The 20,836-nt window shown below is 39.5% G+C and overlaps 1 protein-coding gene across 1 annotated transcript in view; it reads right to left on the reverse strand.

Annotated features, from left to right (window-relative positions):
- The window catches only part of LOC143272534 (vomeronasal type-2 receptor 116-like), a 56,951-nt gene that overhangs the window by 16,454 nt on the left and 19,661 nt on the right, over positions 1-20,836 (reverse strand). Inside the window, exons 2-4 of the mRNA XM_076568040.1 lie at positions 4,386-4,677; positions 3,326-4,123; positions 1,755-1,982 (exon numbers count right to left, since the gene is read on the reverse strand). Coding sequence (XP_076424155.1) covers positions 1,755-1,982; positions 3,326-4,123; positions 4,386-4,677 — 1,318 coding nt within the window. The remainder of the gene's footprint in view (positions 1-1,754; positions 1,983-3,325; positions 4,124-4,385; positions 4,678-20,836) is intronic.

A 20,836-nucleotide genomic window follows, 5' to 3' on the forward strand; every position in this document is an offset into this window, starting at 1 on the left:
TGCTTGATGTGTCTGTGGCTCAGGGAGACATCTTGGCCCTATCTTAGCTCCTTGTCTAATTGGAGCAGGCAGATTCTGTGCCTTGGGGAACTTCTCTTGGGTCAACCCAAGCTAGTTGATTCTGTGGCTCTCTGATCCACTCTTGGTCTTATCAGGGCTCTTAGTCCAGTTATAGTTGACAGATTCTGTGTTTTAGGAGGCCTCTCTTGGTCCACTCAGAGGTGGCAGATTCTACTCCTCTGAAAGGTACTCTTGTTCTAATGAGAACATGCAGATTCCCTGTCTCCTGAGGTTACTCTTGGTCCAATGAGAGCTCTTTGTCCAATGAGAGCACTCTCCAAGCCCTATGATACCTGGGGGTTGTTTTCCTAGCTTCAGGATGTTGCTGTGGTCTCTAGAGGATGGGTTTGGGGGCAGGATGTGTAGATTGCAGGGTGCACTGGGAGGTCTTGGTGAGGGAAGGGCCTTCCCATAAGAGCCCTGCCTACCAGCCAGCAACTGGTGCTGAGTTGAGCTGGTGTTCCCAGGGGGGAATGCTTGGGGCCCAGGAATGGGTCCTAGGGGCAGGGCTCACTGGGTATGAACAGAGTCACTCACCTCTAGGACCAATGAGATCTGTCAGAAAGTTTGAATTGGATACCTTAAAACCATCCACATCAGAATTCATTCCTATAATATACCTATTCCTATAATATACTTAGGTTCATAGAAGTATACATCATTTATAAATTTCCAAAGCCATTTCTAATACTACCAATAATACCTACTCCCCACACAGATGAGAAAAATAGACACAACCTTGTTTGTTTGAGAGATCTATAAAGAATTATTTGGACCAAGATATATTCCTTTATTATTATTATTTTTTTACAGAACATGCTTCAAGGCTGGTGAAATGGCTCAACTGTCTATAACAATTAATGCTCATATACAGGGTTCAAGTTTGACTTTCAGCACCCACTGGGTGGCCATGCACTGTCTCTACAACCCAGATATTCAAGCTATTGTTTTCTTATCCATATGCACCAGGCATACCAGTGTTGCCGAGACATATATGCAGACAAGACATCCATACTCATTTAACAGAAAAAAAGAACAAAGAAAGAGAGAGACAGCAAGAAAGAAGAAAAGAAAAAGAAAGAAAGAAAGAAAGAAAGAAAGAAAGAAAGAAAGAAAGAAAGAAAGAAAGAAGGAAAGAAAAAACAAAGTTATAATTCATAGGGTATCTAAATGGGCCATGAAAACATTATCTTAATATTTGGTTAGCAATGTTGGCAATTTAAGACCTGTTGGTACAAAGGCTTAAAAGAAATTATTTAAAAATAATTAATGTTTTGTATGTGTTACTTTTCTCCTCCTTACATTTAACTTCAGTCTTTCAGCATCTATGTCTAAGGTTCAGCATAAAAAAGGACTAGCACTGCATAGTAATCAGAATGGTATCAAGAGGATATTGCCCATTTTACTGGAAATAATAGACTACAGTGGTAACTATTAATTTTCTTTATGTAATAAAAACAAGAAACATGTTCTGGAATGATTGAAAAATCACTGTATGCATGTCTGAGAACCTCAAAGAATTAACAAAATGTCACACCAAGTACTGAAAAGAAGTAATATGAAGAGGGAGGCTGGAAAATGCTTCTTAATGTGACAGTCTGTTTCAGTGCATCAGTTACAAGGCAGCACAAATGGACCCACTTGACAGTGTTACTGCTGTATGACAGAAATAGTTACAGTTAGGTGAGACACACCTGTCTACTTTCTGTGGCCCACTCTATCACGTCTTCATATAAATGGAGCTGTTGACCATGTGGAAAATATGGACTAAACTCTCCTATCTTCACCTTGAGTCCAAATCCATTTGGTAAATTCCAAATCTGGAAAATGTCATACTCTGCCTGTAGGTTTTCTCTCTGGTTCATATTCACTTTTTCTCCAACAGGATTAGTGAAGTGAGTGTTCCTCAGAAAGGAGTGCAGCTGAAAGAGAGGCAGCATTCTATAGTGTATGTGCCATTCCTTGAAGTCAGAAAGCATATACTGATTTCATCTTAAAGGCAACATTATTGAAGGTGTCCATGAGAGAAGTATAATATGATAAATAAAAGCAAGTGGATAAATAAAAGGTTTCACAACGTTCCTAGAATTTAATTTTTTCATAGGAAAATACCAAACAGAAACCCAGACATACATGCAGACAAAAAATTTGGTAAGAAAAATGCACACAAACACAGAGACAGAGAGAGATTCACATCCATTTATACATACATACATAATACAGATACATACAATATACACACACGTATATATGTCAGATACACACATCACAATACAGTCAGAAACAGACAGTCATACTAACCCAAACAGACACACAGAAATAGAAACCTGAAAAACACAGAGGCTCACACACAAATGCACACATTTATAAACAAATACACACAGGGAGACATACACATATTGAAACACCCACACTGAGAAACATTGACATATACAAATTTATAATAAAAGATTGACACACACACACACACACACACACACACACACACACACACACAGAGAGAGAGAGAAAAACAGATATTAATATGTGCAAGCAGATACACAAAACATGCAGTAGTGTAATGCAGCTGAACTGAAAAACACATAGGAAAATATACATAAAACAAACACATATACACAAAGACATTGACACAAGATAAATTTATGCACAGTTCCACAGATAAATATGCAGATAGAGAGATATGCACAATATACACAGCAACACAGATATACACACAGATACACAGAAAAAAAGAATCATTCTCCCATACACAGTGAGAACCATTCATTCACACACATGGATACATGTATGTCCAGAAATAAATAACAGCACCACTGTTACACAGTAATTCATGTGTAATTACTCACAGTGTGCTATAAAAAGGTCCCTAGAGCCTACACTAGGGCAGAATCAGTTGAGAACACTTGTGAAAAACATCTCATACAATGATTACCACATATTTGACAATTGATGAACAAGAGCTCATCTTATCATGGAGAGGATTAACGAGGATGGACTGTTATATTTCCAGTAATAGAAGAAGTGAAATGATATTCAGGTGTTCTGTAATTATGTTACTGATATTCCTTGATAAACTGTATTCTCCGCTCCATTGCTTTGACATTAATATTTATATCAGACTCTAGATTTAATTCCTTACCAGGAAATAATTTCAAAATATTCCCATTTGATTAAACATTTGCTAATCCAGTAAATTGGAGCATCTGACAGACTCTTAAAGGCTATATTGATGACACATAATTTCATCCAATAGAAAAAACACTACCTTCAAGCAGTTATCATAGTGTTCTTTCCCATTATACACATGTTGAAGAAGCATCTCATAGGCAGCATGGACTGCAGTATACACAGCATTATACATGTCATAACTGTCATCACTAAAGGCCATGTCAATAGTCTGTCCCATTAGAAATTGTAATGAGGCATTAGATGAACAATTCTTCAGTGTCTTACACTTAGAAGCTGAGACCTCACAGTTAAAATTCATCCATCCCAGTCTTGCAAGGTATTCATCTGTGTATTTCAGAGGGTTCAGTGTCTGGACAAAAGTTTTAAAAGCAGAAATCTCAGAATGATGGTGTGCAAAAGATAGTGTCCCATGGGATGAGCCAATTGTGGAGTCTCCCTTACTTGTAGTGACATCCCACTGTGATGTTGTCAAAAATATTCTGTATATACCTAGAGATTCCCACATTTTAAAGCTCACAGCTAGAGTACTGTCTATGTCACCATAAATGATAACTACATTTGTAGATGATGTTATGATTTTGTTATAATACACTTCAGCTCTTAACAAGTATAAATTCATGTTGGCTGGGATCATGCTTACAAAGGCAAAGCAGACTATATTTTTTTCCATCTCAGTTCTCAAATGTGAGAGAAACTGGGTACCCTGGTCATTGTCAGAGATTGCCAGTCCTATCCAGTTCCAGGTGAAGTGAAGCATCAAAGAGACCATTGCCTGGTGTAGAGCTGTATCCTTGGGGGCCATTTGATATAGATAGGGAAATTTTTCATGATCACTCAGGATGGTATGGAAAGGTCCATAGGTAAGCTGAAGGATCTAGGACACAGGGAGCAGCATGAGGTAGCATGCATTTCTAAGAACTTGTAAAAACACTTTCAGCGAACAGTTCTATAAAAACTACTTACTTATAATTTTTTCCTCATCTCAACTTCAAAAAAAGAAATGAAGCCACATCAAGTCTCTGAATAGTACTCTTGAACCATACTGTTTCACATAATTCCACACACTCTTGTTAGCATCTTAGTATTGTTCCAACAGAGTCACAATTTCTTGAAAACCCACACCACAAAAATCTCACCTGTTGAGATAGGTAGGGGTCCAGAAATGTCCCAAACATTGCAGATGTTTCCCAATTTGGTCCTGTGAGCACCACTAAACAAGTATGCTCTTCATTACACTCATAATTAGGGTAATAATCTTGATTTTCATTAGCTAAAGGCATGAGACTGTATAATTTTGACACAGTCATACATCCACCCTCCAGCAATTGAAATATGAATGACATATTTGGCAAAAGATCAGGGTTCCTATTGACTTCATCCATGGAAAAAGTTAAGGCCAATAGAAACTGCATGTTTTCAGTTGATGTTCTGTAAGAGGGTATGATGGTTATTATGGACAGAGACCTAAAAATAATTCTTTGTAGTCAATAGAAGGACTATCCAAAACTGAATGGTATTCCCAACCAGACCCAAATACTGAATCAAATGTCCTGTGCTGTGAAGTTGAAATGATGCAATAAGATGGATGTGGCAATATTTTATTGTGTTGAAATTTAGTAATATTTTATTTGTATGTTAATAAATAAAGTTTGGCTGCAGATCAGAGGAAATAGCAAGCCATTTTAAGTAAACACAAAAGTCAGTCTGTGGTAGCACATACATTTATCTGTTGCATGCTGAGGTTAGGTTAGCTGGACACAGCCAGAGCTACAAGTGGCTGGACTGCTTTTGGGGTTACTGAGTCCATGGCTCAGGCCAGATGTGGCTCAGGCCAGAGCAGAAGGCTAGAATTTGTTAGTTTTTTTTCTCCTGGTTTGTAATAGCCCACCCCTCTCTCTTTGAATTCAAATTTTGGACTACCAGCAGACTAGATAGCAGCTTTTAAATTCCCTTAGACTTCTATTCTTCTAAGAAGACTTGGTAAGTCATTAATTTATCTCAAAGGGAGAAACTAGTTGAAAGACAATTTTTCCCATATTAAAAAAAATGGGAAATATTTTTACAATGGAACAAAATTGATCTTCTTTGATAACACATTAGGCAGTCTGAAAATGGAACAATTAAATGAGAGGGTGAATATTGTTGATGGGATGTATAGAACATCAATTATGAATATTATTTGTTTAATCATCCTTATTATAGTATTAAAACAGTTGTTCAATTTAAGTGCCAAGATAAAAGCTTTAGTAAAATCTGTTAAAATGATTTATAGAGAAATTCAGACACGGAGAAAAGAATTTAAAGGTGAAATTATTTCAGGATTGACTTATATGGACACAGAAAGATAGCCTCTTTCCAAACAATCAAACTTAATCGATCTGCAACCTTACAGGAATTACCTGCTTAAGGGCATGCACAAGCTAACTGGACTTCGGTGGAAATGGGAGATTTAAGGAGATTTAACGAAGCTATTGTATCATATGGCATGCATTCTTCACTTGTAAAGCAAAAATTAAACTCATGGCAAACTTGTAATAGGATTACTCCTCAGCACTGGAAAGAATTGCTTACAGATGTCCTAGAGTCTGGAGCACAATTACAGTGGAAAACATGGTTAAAGGAGGAGGCTAAGACAATAAAAAGCCAATGTAGAACAAGAGGTGTGGAAATGTACCAGGATTAACTGCTTCGATAAGGCAAATATGCTGATATACAAAGATACTGTTTATATGATAACCAAACCTAAATTCTATGTCACATGACAGCAAAAAATGCATGGAACAGAATTGAGGAAGCAGGAAAAAAATTGAGTCATTCACAAAAGGTATATAGTGTTCCAGAGAATCCTTCACAGATTTCTTACAAAGGCTGTCCTTAGCAGTATATAGAATAATAACAAATTCAAAAGCTGGACAGAAAATAATTGAATGTTTGGCTTTTGAGAATGCAAATGAAGAATGCAAAAGAATAATCAAACCATTAAAAGCAAGATCAGCACCCTTGGAGGATTGGATCAGGGACGCAGATTCTCATGACCTTGATGATATATGGAAAGAAGTGATTTCAAAACCTTTGAGGGAAAAAAGTAGGAGTTTTGGTTGTGGTAAACAAAATTATTAGAAAAGGGCATATAAAGAAGGGTTTCCTAGAAAGAATGTTTATTCAAAAAACAATGGCAATGGGATGTCCCTCCATTCTGGAATATGCAGAAGGTTTGGTAGGGTTAAACTTTAGACCAACAAATGTATATCAACAAGAGACTGACAAGTTAATCCTTTGTCTCTGCCTTCAGGAAACTCCCAGAGTGACATCATGTAGGCAACAACAGTAAATTCAGTTCTGTCCTTTATGCCATCATAAACAAAACCCCTACTCAGAGCAACTAAATAACCAAATTACTATTGAAATAAACCCGATTGCTCGGGAGAATAGAACAACTACAGTAGGAAAATAGAAATTCAGGAGGAATCATAAAGCAGATTTTTGAAAAACTTCTCCAAATGAACAGAGACCAAAATTGAAATATGAATAAATGATGTTTTCTTGGTAGAATTAGTAGACATGGGTATGGATGTGACAATAATTGCACCAGAATTTTGGCATCGAAATTGGCTTCTGCAGGAGGTAAATGTTCAGCTGTTAGGGAATAGAACATTATCTCAAGTTAAACAAAGTGCAAGATGGCTCTAATGTGTATGACCAGCATGACAGAGAGGAAAATGAAAGCCATATGTGTCTAATTTTGCTATGAACTTACGGAGCTCTGATCTATTACAACAATGGAATACTCAGATTAACATTCCTCCAACCTCAGAAACAAATCATAAACTAACACATCTTTCTGAGAGAAATATTAGAAGGTATTATTCTAATGAGTGTTCACCAGCCATCCAGATTGTACAAGAACAGGACACAGCAACTGATGATCCTCCAAAGACACCAACAGCTCTACCTTTAAAATGGTTAAAAGACAAGCCTATATAGGTTCAGCAATGGCCTTTAACAACAGAGAAACTGCAGGCTTTAGAAGAGCTGATACAAGAGCAGTTAAATGTTCAGTATATTGAAGAATCAACCAGCCCTTGGAATTCTCCTGTATTTGTTATCAAAAAGAAATCTGGTAAATGGAGAATAGTAACAGACATAAGAGCAATTAAAAAAGCAATTCAACCAATTGGCTCTCTACAATCTGGATATCCTTTGCCTATTCTGTTACCTGAAGGATGGCCTCTTATAGTTATCAATTTAAAAAAAAAAACTGTTGCTTTTCTCTAGTTTGGCTATTTGTTCATGTGCTTTTTTCCTATCATGGTCTCAACAATTCTCGTTCATGCAATCCCTCCTTTTTCTCTCTGACTGGACTCCTGGAGCTCCACTGGGAACTGTCCATGGACCTCTGCATCTGCTTCCATCAGTCATTGGATGAGATTTCTAGCATGACACATGAACTATGAACCAATAGCTAAGTAGCACCCAACTGAATCAAACCCTCTGGAAAATTTAGACAGTTGATTAATTTGAAAGATTTGGGAGGCCCCCAGGCAATGGGACCAGGACCTGTCCTTATTGCATGCACAAGCTGTTTGGAACCTGGGGCCTATGCAGGGACACTTTGCTCAGCCTGGGCAAAGGGAGGAGGGGACTGGACCTGTCTTGATTGAATCTATCTCCTTGCCCTGGAGGAGATGGGAATGGAGGGTGCGCGGAGGAGAGGGAGGAGAGTGGGGCTGGAGGAGGGAGTACAGGGGAATCCATGGCTGATATGTAAAATTAAATTAAATTATAAAATATATTTTTAAAAAACTGTTGCCTTTCAACACCCTTACAAGAAAAAGACAGAGAAAGATTCAACTTTGTGGTGCCTACATATAATACTTCTCAACAAGCAAAGAGATATCAATAGAGGGTTCTCCCATAGGGAATTGGAATAGCCCAACCCTGTGCCAATATTGTGTACAACAGCCATTGGAGTTAATACATAAACAGTTTTCTAAGTCTATAATTTAATAGACTTAATATAATTTAAGCTGATAATTTAGAAAGAATGTTTGAAGAAATAAAGAAAACATTGCCTTGTTGGGAATTACAAATTGCTCCTGAAAAGATACAACGAGGATACTCTTTTAATAATTTGGGATACAAAATAGGTCTACAAAAATTAGATCCAAAGGGTTCAAATTAGGAGAGATCAATTGCGGACTCCTAATGACTTTCAAAGTTTATTTGAAAATATTTCTATCTGTGAACCATTGTTGGGGTAAAAAATGATGAACTGAGTAATTTCTTCAAAACCTTAGATAGTGACAAGGAATTAAATAGTCCAAAGAATTTATCAGCTGAAGATGAAAGAGAGAGAGTTTGCCTTGGTGGAAAAGAAAATACAGGAAGGACATGTGGATCTTGTGCATCCAAAGATTGATTGTGTTTTGGTTATTTTACCCTCTAAGCATTCTGTTACAGGAATTTTAATGCAGAGGGAAGATATATTGGAATGATAATTTGACCAAATAATCAGAGAAAAAGATTTAAAAGTTATGTGGAAAATATGTTTGACATGATTTTAAAAGGAAAACTGAGACTTCATCAATTAGCAGGAATAGTCCCAGCAAAAATAGTCATATCTATAACTAAGGAGGACATTGACAAATTATGGGCAAACAGTGAAACTTGGTAAAGAGGTTGAAGTAATTTTTTAGGAGAGATTAATAGCAAGTATCTAAAAAGTGATAGAATTCAACTTATAAAGAGAGCTGATTGGGTTTTGCCTCACATTGTACAGGAAACACCCATATGTAGAGTTCAAACATTTTAGACAGATGCAAAGAAACAAGGAAAGGCAGGTTACACATCAGAAAAATTTAAGTAAGTCATTCAAAGTCTTTAAAATTCTGTACTAAAATCAAAATTGTGTGCTCTTCTGTTTATTTTATTGGATTTTTCAGAATCTCTCAACAGTTACTGACTCTCAATATGCAGAAAGAATGGTATTACATATTGAGACTACAGAATTTATCTCTGATGAGTCAGAATAAACTTCACTGTTTATTAATTTATAAGATATAATAAGGACAAGGAGTCATCCTTTATATATAGCAAACATCTGATCCCATATGGGTCTGCCAGGCCCTCTAGCACAAGGTAATGATGAGACTTATAAATTATTGATAGGAGCTGTGATGGAGGCCTCAGAATTTCATAAAAAAAATCATGTCAATAGGAAAGGTTTTAAAAGGGATTTTTCCATAACCTGGCACCAAGCCAAGGAAATTGTAAGGAAATGTCCCATTTGTTCTTTTGAAAATCAGACTCCACTATGAGCAGGATGTAACCCCAAGTGTACTCAGAGGAATGAAATCTGGCAGATGGACTTGTTTCACTTTGCAGAATTTGAAAAACTGAAATATACACCACACTATTAATACTTATTCAGGATTTCAAAGGGCAAATGCTCTGAGTTTAGAAAAGGGTGATTGTGGTAACCAAGCATTGCTAGTAGTTACAGCCATCATGGGTATGCCTTCACATATTAAAACTGACAACGCTCCAGCATATGTCTCAGGTAAAATGAAACAGTTTTTTGCTTATTACAATATAAATAATATTACAGATATACCACATAATCCTACAGGCCAAGCAGTCATAGAAAGAACAAATCACACTCTAAAGGACATGCTAAATAAACAGAGAGGAGTAACAAAGAAATTTTTCCATTCATTTTACACACAAAACAAAGATCGCCTTCTAAACTTTTCCAGCTCCCTCAGCCTCTACCATTCCACTTACCCTCCACTACCCAAACAAGAAGACAAGGTCCTCCATGGGGTGAAGTATGCAGTAGATGCAAGTCCAAGCCCCTCCCCCTGTCCATGGATGTGCAAGCTGTCCCATTCTAAAAGTCTACTGATGTACCAGGGATGTTTTTTTTTTCTGTTATTTTAATTTTGTCATTATAGTTTTTGGTGGCTGTATGTTGCCTGATAGAAAAATTTCTGCTATCCTGAGAGGCCAATTAACTGAAGTTCCCATGTAAAATATATTTTTAGGTACTGGGATCTGAGACTGATTAAGGAAGAAAGGCCAGGTGGGGAAATGGAAAGGGTTGGTTTCTTTGAATCAAGGAAACTAGGTTTTTTCCTCTGTATGTCTTAGGGCCCTAGGAATGTGTTAGAGAGTAAAGAATGGCCAGAGCAGGCCCAACTTGGCCCCAGGTCCTGGCCACCGGGCAGGTCCCCTTCTAGCCCCACCAGGAAGGATCCCCTTGTCCAAGCCCCCAGCAGCCCCTGCAATCTCCATGCCCTGACCCCACGCCCATCTGCCCAAGACCCCAGCCACTTCTTGAGACTTAGAGACCAGATCCCAGCTCCCATCCTGCCCCGACTTCCCTTCTGGACCAGAGGTGAGTATCTGGGCCCATCCCGGACCCCATCCCTGGGCACCAGCCACTTCGGGGAACACCTGCCCAACTTGGCCCCAGGTTCTGGCCACCGGGCAGGTCCCCTTCTAGCCCCATTGGGAAGGATTTCCTTGTCCAAGCTCCCAGCAGCCCCTGCAATCTCCTTGCCCTGGCCCATGCCCATCTGCCCAAGACCCCAGCCACTTTCTGAGACTTAGAGACCGGCCCCCAGCTCCTATCTTGCCCCCGACTTCACTTCTGCACCAAAGAGGGCTCCCATCCTTCCCTGTACTTCCCTTCTGGACAAGAGCTCACATCCTGACCTGGACTTACCTTCTGGAAAAGAGCATACATCCTGCCCTGGACTTCCCTTCAGGATAAGAGTGCCCATCCTACCACTGACTTCAGTCTGGACAAAAGTTCCCATCCTGCCCCAGGTTCCCATCCAGATAAGAGCTTCCATCCTGCCCCAGAGTTCCCATTTGGACAAGTGAGCTCCCATCTGGACAAGAGAGAGAGAGAATTCCTGAATCTGTCAGCTCTGTCTGAAACAAGTGCACTGATAAGGCCAAGAATGAACCAAAGGAGACAGGCAGACGTCAAGGCAGAAGTACATACAGAAAAAAATTAAGAGTAATGCACCATCACCAGAACCTAGCCTGCCTCCAACATCTAGATCTGAACATCAAAAATTGGAAGAAGCCGAAGAAAACAGCCTTATGAATAACATCATGAAGAAGTTAGAGGCTTGTGTAGAGGAAAAGACCTAAAAATGGGAAGAACGATGCAAACAACTAGAGGAAAGGGCAAACAAATTAGAAGCAAACAATAAAGTCCTGGAAAAAACAATAAAGTACAGAAAGAAAATCATGAAAAAGCAATGAAACAAATAAAGGAAACAGTCCAAGACCTGAAAACAAAAATTGAAAAAATGAAGAAGACACAATAAGAGGGAATACTGGAAATACAAAATCTGAGTAAAAGATCAAGAACTTCAGATGCAAGTATAACCAAGAGAATGCGAGAGATGGAAGAGAGCATCTCTGGCATTGAAGATACAGTAGAAGAAATAGATTCATCAGTCAAAGAAAACACTAAAGCCAACAAAGTCATGAACCAAAATGTTCAAGAAATTTGGGACACCATGAAAAGACCAAACATACGAATTATAGGGATAGAAGAAGGTGAAGAATACCAACTCAAATGCACAGAAAATATATTCAACAAAATCATAGAAGAAAACTTTCCCAACTTAAAGAAGGAAATGCCTATGAAGATACAAGAAGCAAAGAAAGAATATTAAGAGCAGCAAAGGAAAAAGGCCAAGTGACCTATAAAGGCAAACCCATCAGCATAACACCCAATTTCTCAATGGAGACTTTGAAAGACAGAAGGACCTGGACAGATGTAATGCAGACACTAAGAGACCATGGATGTCAGCCCAGACTAATATACCCAGCAAAACTTTCAATCATCATAGATGGAATGAACAAGACATTCCAAGACAATGCCAGATACAAACAATACTTATCCACAAACCCAGCCCTACAGAAAGCACTAGAAGGAAATTTTCACCTGAAGGAATTCAGATACACACTCGAAAACACAGGCAATAGATAAAGCCACAACAGTAAACCACAAAGAAGAGAAGTACACACAGGCTACAACAAAAAATAACATGGATGAACAATTACTGTTCATTAATATCCCTTAATATCAATGGACTTAATTCACCTATAAAAGGACATAGGCTTACAGAATGTATATGAAAGCAGGACCCAACTTTCTGCTGAATATAAGAAACACACCTCAAATTAAAAGACACACACTACCTAAGAATAAAAGGCTGGGAAAAGACTTTCCAATAAATTGGTCTTAAGAAACAATCAGGAGCAGCCATCCTGATATCCAACAAAATAGACTTCAAACTAAAATCAATCAAAAGGGATCAAGAAGGGCATTACATACTCATCACAGGAAAGAACCACCAAGAAGATGTTTCAATTCTGAACATTTATTTTCCAAACACAAGGGCACCCACATATGTAAAAGAAACATTACTTAAACTTAAACCACATATAAAACCACACACATTAATAGTGGGAGATCTCAACACTCCACTTTCACCACTGGACAGATCTCCCAAATCGAAACTTAACAGACAAATACAGGACTTAACTGATGTCATGACCCAAATGGACGTAATAGATATCTACAGAACATTCCATCCTAACAAAAAAGAATATACCTTCTTCTCAGCACCCCATTGAACTTTCTCTAAAATCAACCACATACTTGGCCACAAAGCAAATCTCAACAGATACAAAACAATTGGAATAACCTCCTGTGTTCTATCAGACCACCATGGTTTAAAGTAAGACTTCAACAACAACAAAAACTAAAGAAAACCTACAATTTCATGGAAGCTGAATAATTCTCAACTGAATCACCAATGGGTTAAGGAAGAAATAAAAAAAAAGAAATTAAAGAGTTTCTAGAGATCAACGAAAATGAAGACACCACATACCCAAACTTATGGGACACTATGAAAGCAGTGCTAAGAGGGAAATTCATAGCACTAAATGCCCACATAAAGATGTTGGACAAATCTCCCCCAGCTCCCAGCCTGCCCCCGACGACTTCCCTTCTGGACCAGAGGTGAGTACCCGGGTCCAACCCGGACCCCATCCCTGGCCACCAGCCACCCCGGGAGGACCTGCCCAGCTTGGCGCCGGGTTCTGGCCACCGGGCAGCTCTCCTTCTAGCCCCACCGGGAGGGATCCCCATTTCCAAGCCCCCGGCAGCCCCTGCAGTCTCCGCGCCCTGCCCCCACGCCCATCTGCCCAAGACCCCACCCACTTCCTGAGACTTAGAGACCGGCCCACAGCTCCCAGCCTGGCCCGACAACTTCCCTTCGGGACCAGAGGTGAGTGCCTGGGTCCAGCCCGGACCCCATCCCTGGCCACCAGCCACCCCGGGAGGACCTGCCCAGCTTGGCGCCGGGTTCTGGCCACTGGGCAGCTCCCCTTCTAGCCCCACCGGGAGGGATCCCCATTTCCAAGCCCCCGGCAGTCCCTGCAGTCTCCGCGCCCTGCCCCCACGCCCATCTGCCCAAGACCCCACCCACTTCCTGAGACTTAGAGACCGGGCCCCCAGCTCCCAGCCTGTCCCCGACTGCCATTCTGGACCAGAGCTTGCCCCTGACTTCCCTTCTGGACCAAAGAGTTGGACAAGAGAACTCCCTTTTGGACAAGAGAGAGAGTCTTCCTGAGTCTGTCAGCTCTTTGTGAAACAAGTCCACTGATAAGACCAAGAAGGAATCACAAGGAGATGGGCAGACGTCAAAGCAGAAGTACATACAGCAAAATGAAGAGCAATACAGCATCACCAGAACCTAGCTCGCCTCCAACATCTAGACCTGAACACCAAAAATTGGAAGAAGCAGAAGAAAGTAGCCTTATGAGTAACTTCATGAAGAAGGTAGAGGCTTGTGTAGAGGAAAAGACAAGAAAATTGGAAGAACGCTGTAAACAACTAGAGGAAAGGGCAAACAAATTAGAAGAAAACAATAAAGCCCTCCAAGAAAACAATAAAGTCCTGGAAGAAAACATTAAAATCCTGGAAGAAAACAATAAAGCACTGAAAGAAAATCATGAAAAAGCAATGAAACAAACAAAGGAAACAGTCCAAGATCTGAAAAGGGAAATTGAAAAAATGAAAAAGACACAAACAGAGGGAATGCTGGAAATAGAAAACCTGAGTAAAAGATCAGGAACTTCGGATGCAAGTATAACCAACAGAATGCAAGAGATGGAAGAGAGGATTTCTGGCATTGAAGATACAGTAGAAGAAATAGTTCCATCAGTCGAAGGAAACACTAAAGCCAACAAAGTCATGAACCAAAATGTCCAAGAAATCTGGGACACCATAAAAAGACCAAACCTACGAATTATAGGGATAGAAGAAGGTGAAGAATACCAACTCAAAGGCACAGAAAATATATTCAACAAAATTATAGAAGAAAACTTTCCCAACTTAAAGAAGGAAATGCCTATGAAGATACAAGAAGCCTATAGAACACCAAACAGACTAGACCCCCAAAAAAAGTCCCCTCGACACATAATAATTAAACAACTAAATGTACAGAATAAAGAAAGAATATTAAGAGCAGCCAAGGAAAAAGGCCAAGTGACCTATAAAGGTAAACCCATCAGAATAACACCCGATTTCTCAATGGAGACTTTGAAAGCCAGAAGGACCTGGACAGATGTAATGCAGACACTAAGAGACCATGGATGTCAGCCCAGACTAATATACCCAGCAAAACTTTCAATCATCATAGACGGAAGGAACAAGACATTCGAAGACAAAGCCTGATTTAAACAATACCTATCCACAAACCCAGCCCTACAGAAAGCACTAGAAGGAAAAATTCCAACCGAGGGAAGTCAGATACACACTTGAAAACACAGGCAATAGATAAAGCCACAACAGTAAACCCCAAAGAAGAGAAGTACACACACACTACCACCAAAAATAACAGAGATGAAGAATCACTGGTCATTAATATCCCTTAATATCAACGGACATAATTCACCTATAAAAAGACATAGACTTACAGAATGGATACGAAAGCAGGACCCATCCTTCTGCTGCATACAAGAAACACATCTCAAATTCAAAGATAGACACTACCTAAGAATAAAAGGCTGGGAAAAGACTTTTCAATCAAATGGTCTTAAGAAACAAGCAGGGGTAGCCATCCTGATATCCAACAAAATAGACTTCAAACTAAAATCAATCAAAAGAGATCAAGAAGGACATTACATCCTCGTCACAGGAAAGATCGACCAAGATGAAGTTTCAATTCTGAATATACATGCCCCAAACATAAGGGCACCCACATATGTAAAAGAAACATTACTAAAGCTTAAACCACATATAAAACCCCACACATTAATAGTGGTAGATCTCAACACCCCACTTTCACCACTGGACAGATCTCCCAAATCGAAACTTAACAGAGAAATAAAGGACTTAACCGATGTCATGACCCAATTGGACCTAATAGATATCTACAGAACATTCCATCCTAACAAGAAAGAATATACTTTCTTCTCAGCACCCCATGGAACTTTCTCTAAAATCGACCACATACTTGGCCACAAAGCAAATCTCAACAGATACAAAACAATCAGAATAACCTCCTGTGTTCTATCAGATCACCATGGTTTAAAGCTAGATTTCAACAACAACAAAAACTACAGAAAACCTACAACCTCATGGAAACTGAATAATGCTCAACTGAATCACCAATGGGTTAAGGAAGAAATAAAGAAAGAAATTAAAGACTTCCTAGAGATCAATGAAAATGAAGACACCACATACCCAAACTTATGGGACACTATGAAAGCAGTGTTAAGAGGGAAATTCTTAGCACTAAATGCCCACATAAAGAAGTTGGAGAAATCGCACACTAGTGAATTAACAGCACATCTGAAAGCTCTAGAACAAGAAGAAGCAAAGTCTCCCAGGAAGAATAGACGCCAGGAAATTATCAAAGTGAGAGGTGAAATTAATAAATTAGAAACTAAGAGAATAATACAAAAAATTAATGAAACAAAGAGTTGGTTCTTTGAGAAAATCAACAAGATAGACAAGCCCTTATCCAAACTAACCAAAAGACAGAGAGAGAGAATCCAAATCAACAAAATCAGAAATGAAAAGGGGGACATAACAACAGACATTGAGGAAATCCAGAGAATTATAAGGTCATATTTCAAAAACCTCTACTCCACAAAACTGGAAAACCTAAAAGAAATGGACATTTTTCTGGATAGATACCACATACCTAAGTTTAATCAAGACCAGATAAACTATTTAAATAGTCCAATAACCCCTAAGGAAATAGAAACAGTCATTAAAGGTCTCCCAACCAAAAAAAGCCCAGGACCAGATGGTTTCAGCGCAGAATTCTACCAGATCTTCAAAGAAGAGTTAATACCAATACTCTCTAAATTGTTCCACATAATAGAAACAGAAGGAACATTACCAAACTCCTTCTATGAGGCTACAATTACCCTGATTCCTAAACCAAACAAGGATGCAACAAAGAAAGAGAACTACAGACCGATCTCCCTCATGAACATTGATGCAAAAATACTCAATAAAATACTGGCAAACAGACTCCAAGAACACATCAGAACAATTATCCACCATGATCAAGTAGGCTTCATCCCAGGGATGCAAGGGTGGTTCAACATACGAAAGTCCATTAATGTAATACACCATATAAACAAACTCAAAGAAAAAAACCACATGATCATCTCACTAGATGCAGAAAAGGCATTTGACAAAATCCAACACCCCTTCATGATAAAAGTCTTGGAGCGATCAGGAATACAGGGAACATACCTAAACATAATAAAAGCAATATATAGCAAACCAACAGCCAACATCAAATTAAATGGAGAGAAACTCAAAGCAATTCCACTAAAATCAGGAACGAGACAAGGCTGTCCACTCTCCCCATACTTATTCAATATAGTACTTGAAGTTCTAGCCAGAGCAATAAGACAACATAAGGAGATTAAGGGGATTCAAATTGGAAAGGAAGAAGTCAAGCTTTCCCTATTTGCAGACGACATGATAGTATACTTGAGTGACCCCAAAGATTCCACCCAGGAATTGATAAAGCTTATAAACACCTTCAGCAACATAGCAGGATACAAAATCAACTCAAAAAAATCAGTAGCCCTCCTATATACAATGGACAAAGAAGCTGAGAAGGCAATTAGAGATACATCACCCTTTACAATAGCCAAAAATGACATAAAATACCTTGGGGTAACACTAACCAAGCAAGTGAAGGACCTATATGACAAGAACTTTAAGTCCCTGAAAAAAGAAATTGAAGAAGATCTCAGAAAATGGAAAGATCTTCCATGCTCATGGATAGGCAGGGTTAACATAGTAAAAATGGCAATCTTACCAAAAGCAATTTACAGATTCAATGCAATCCCCACCAAAATACCAACACAATTCTTCACAGATCTGGAAAGAACAATACTCAACTTCATATGGAAAAACAAAAAACCCAGGATAGCTAAAAGAAACCTGTACAATAAAACAACTTCTGGAGGCATCACAATCCCTGACTTCAAGCTCTACTATAGAGCTACAGTAATAAAAACAGCCTGGTATTGGCATAAAAACCGACATGTGGACCAATGGAATCGAATTGAAGACCCTGACATTAACCCACACACCTATGGACATATAATTTTTGACAAAGAAGCCAAAAGTGTACAATGGAAAAAAGAAAGCATCTTAAACAAATGGTGCTGGCATAACTGGATATCAGCGTGTAGAAGGCTGCAAATAGATCCATATCTGTCACCGTGCACAAAACTTAAGTCCAAGTGGATCAAAGACCTCAACATAAATCCAGCTACTCTGAACCTGCTAGAAGAAAAAGTAGGAAATAGTCTTGAACGCCTTGGCATAGGAGATCACTTCCTAAATATAACACCAGTAGCGCAGACACTGAGACAAACAATCAATCAATGGGACCTCTTGAAACTGAGAAGCTTTTGTAGAGCAAAGGATACGGTCAACAAGGCAAAGCGACAGCCTACAGAATGGGAAAAGATCTTCACCAACCCCACATCTGACAGAGGACTGATATCCAGAATATATAAGGAACTCAAGAAATTAGACATCAAAAGGACCAACAGTCCAATTGAGAAATGGGCTTTAGAACTAAACAGAGAATTCTCAACAGAGGAATCCCAAATGGCTAAAAGACATTTAAGGAATTGCTCAACTTCCCTAATCATCAGGGAAATGCAAATCAAGACAACTCTGAGATACCACCTTACGCCTGTCAGAGTGGCTAAGATCAAGAACACTGAAGACACTTTATGCTGGAGAGGATGTGGAACTAGGGGAACTCTCCTCCACTGCTGGTGGGAATGCAAGCTTGTACAACCACTTTGGAAATCAATATGGCGCTTTCTTAGAAAATTGGGAATCAATCTCCCACAAGATCTAGCTATACCACTCCTGGGCATATACCCAAGAAATGCTCAATCATACCACAAGAGCACTTGCTCAGCTATGTTCATATCAGCATTGTTTGTAATAGCCAAAACCTGGAAACAACCTAGATGCCCTTCAACTGAAGAATGGATAAATAAATTGTGGCACATATACACAATGGAATACTACTCAGCAGAGAAAAACAACGACATCACACGGTTTGCAGGCAAATGGATGGATCTAGAAAAAATCAGACTGAGTGAGGTAACCCAGACTCAGAAAGACAAATATGGTATGTACTCACTCATAGGAAGATGCTAGATGTGGAACAAGGATGACTAGACTGCTACTCACATCACCAGTGAGGCTACCTGGAAAACGGGACCCCAAAAAAAGACACGGAGAAATGGACAAGATCTACATGAATAGCCTGGTCATGAGTGGGAACAATGAAGGGCGACAGTCGAGGGAAAGAGTGGGAGATCCTAGCTGGATCAAGAAAAGAGAGGGAGAACAAGGAATAGGAGACCATGGTAAATGAAGACCACATGAGTAGGTGAGAAGGGGAGGAAGCAGAGAGCTAGGGAGGCCCACGGAGATCCACAAAGATACCCCCTCAAAAGACTGCTGGCAATGGTCGCGAGACGGCAGGAACTGACCTACTCTGGTGATGGGATGGCCAGACACCCAAATAGTGGTGCCATAAACCCCATCCAAGGACTGAGGAATCTGAAGGCAGACATCCACGGCTGGGCCCCTGGTGGAGCACTGGGAGTCTAATTAGTGAGTAAGAAGAGGATTTATATGAGCGAGAATTGTTGAAGCCAAGGTTGGATAAAGCACCGGGACAAATAACCAAATGAATGGAAGCACAGGATCTATGAACCAAAGGCTGAGGGGCCCCCAACTGGATCAGGCCACCTGAACGGGTGAGACAGTCATTTGGCTTGATCTGTTTGGGAGGCAGCTGTGCATTGGTGCCAGGTCCTGGGCTCGTTGCATGAGTTGGCTGTTTGAATCCTGGGACTTATGCAGGGACACTTGGCTCGGTCTGGGAGGGGGGAATGGACCTGCCTGGACTGAGTCTACCAGGTCAACCCCGGTCCTCGGGGGAGACCTTGATCTGGAGGAGGTGGGAATGGGGGGTGGGCTGGGGGGAGGGGTGGGCGAGAGGGGGAGAACAGGGGATTCTGTGGCTATTATGTTGAACTGAATGGTGTTGTAAAATAATAATAATAATAATAATAATAATAATAATAATAATAATAAAACCAAAAAAAAAAAAAAAGATGTTGGACAAATCTCACACTAGTGACTTAACAGCACACCTGATAGCTCTAGAACAAGAAGAAGCAAAGTCTCCCAGGAAGAATAGACACCAGGAAATTATCAAAGTGAGAGGTGAAATTAATACAGTAGAAACTAATAGAATAATACAAAAAATTAATGAAACAAAGAGTTGGTTCTTTGAGAAAATCAACAAGATAGACAAGCCCTTATCCAAACTAACCAAAAGAAAGAGAGAGAGAGAATCCAAATCAACAAAATCAGAAATGAAAAGGGGGATATAACAACAGACATTGAGGAAATCCAGAGAAATATCAGGTCATATTTCAAAAACCTCTACTCCACAAAACTGGAAAACCTAAAAGAAATGGACAATTTTCTGGATAGGTACCACAAGACCAGATGAACTATTTAAATAGTCCAATAAGCCCTAAGGAAATAGAAACAGTCATTAAAAGTCTCCCAACCAAAAAATGCCCAGCACCAGATGGTTTCAGTGCAGAATTCCACCAGATCTTCAAAAAAGAGTTAATACAAATACTCTCTAAATTGTTCCACATAATAGAAACAGAAGGGACATTACCGAACTCCTTCTATGATGCTACAATAACCCTGAGTCCCAAACCAAACAAGGATACAACAAAGAAAGAGAACTACAGACCGATCTCCCTCATAAACATTGATGCAAAAATACTCAATAAAATACTGGCAAACAGACTCCAAGAACACATCAGAACAATTATCCACCATGATCAAGTAGGCTTCATCCCAGGGATGCAAGGGTGGTTCAACATACGAAAGTCCGTCAAGGTAATACACCATATAAACAAACTCAAAGAAAAAATCCACTTGATCATCTCACTAGGC

This window comes from Peromyscus maniculatus, chromosome 1 (assembly GCF_049852395.1).
Source record: "Peromyscus maniculatus bairdii isolate BWxNUB_F1_BW_parent chromosome 1, HU_Pman_BW_mat_3.1, whole genome shotgun sequence".
In the NCBI taxonomy this organism is placed as follows: domain Eukaryota; kingdom Metazoa; phylum Chordata; class Mammalia; order Rodentia; family Cricetidae; genus Peromyscus; species Peromyscus maniculatus.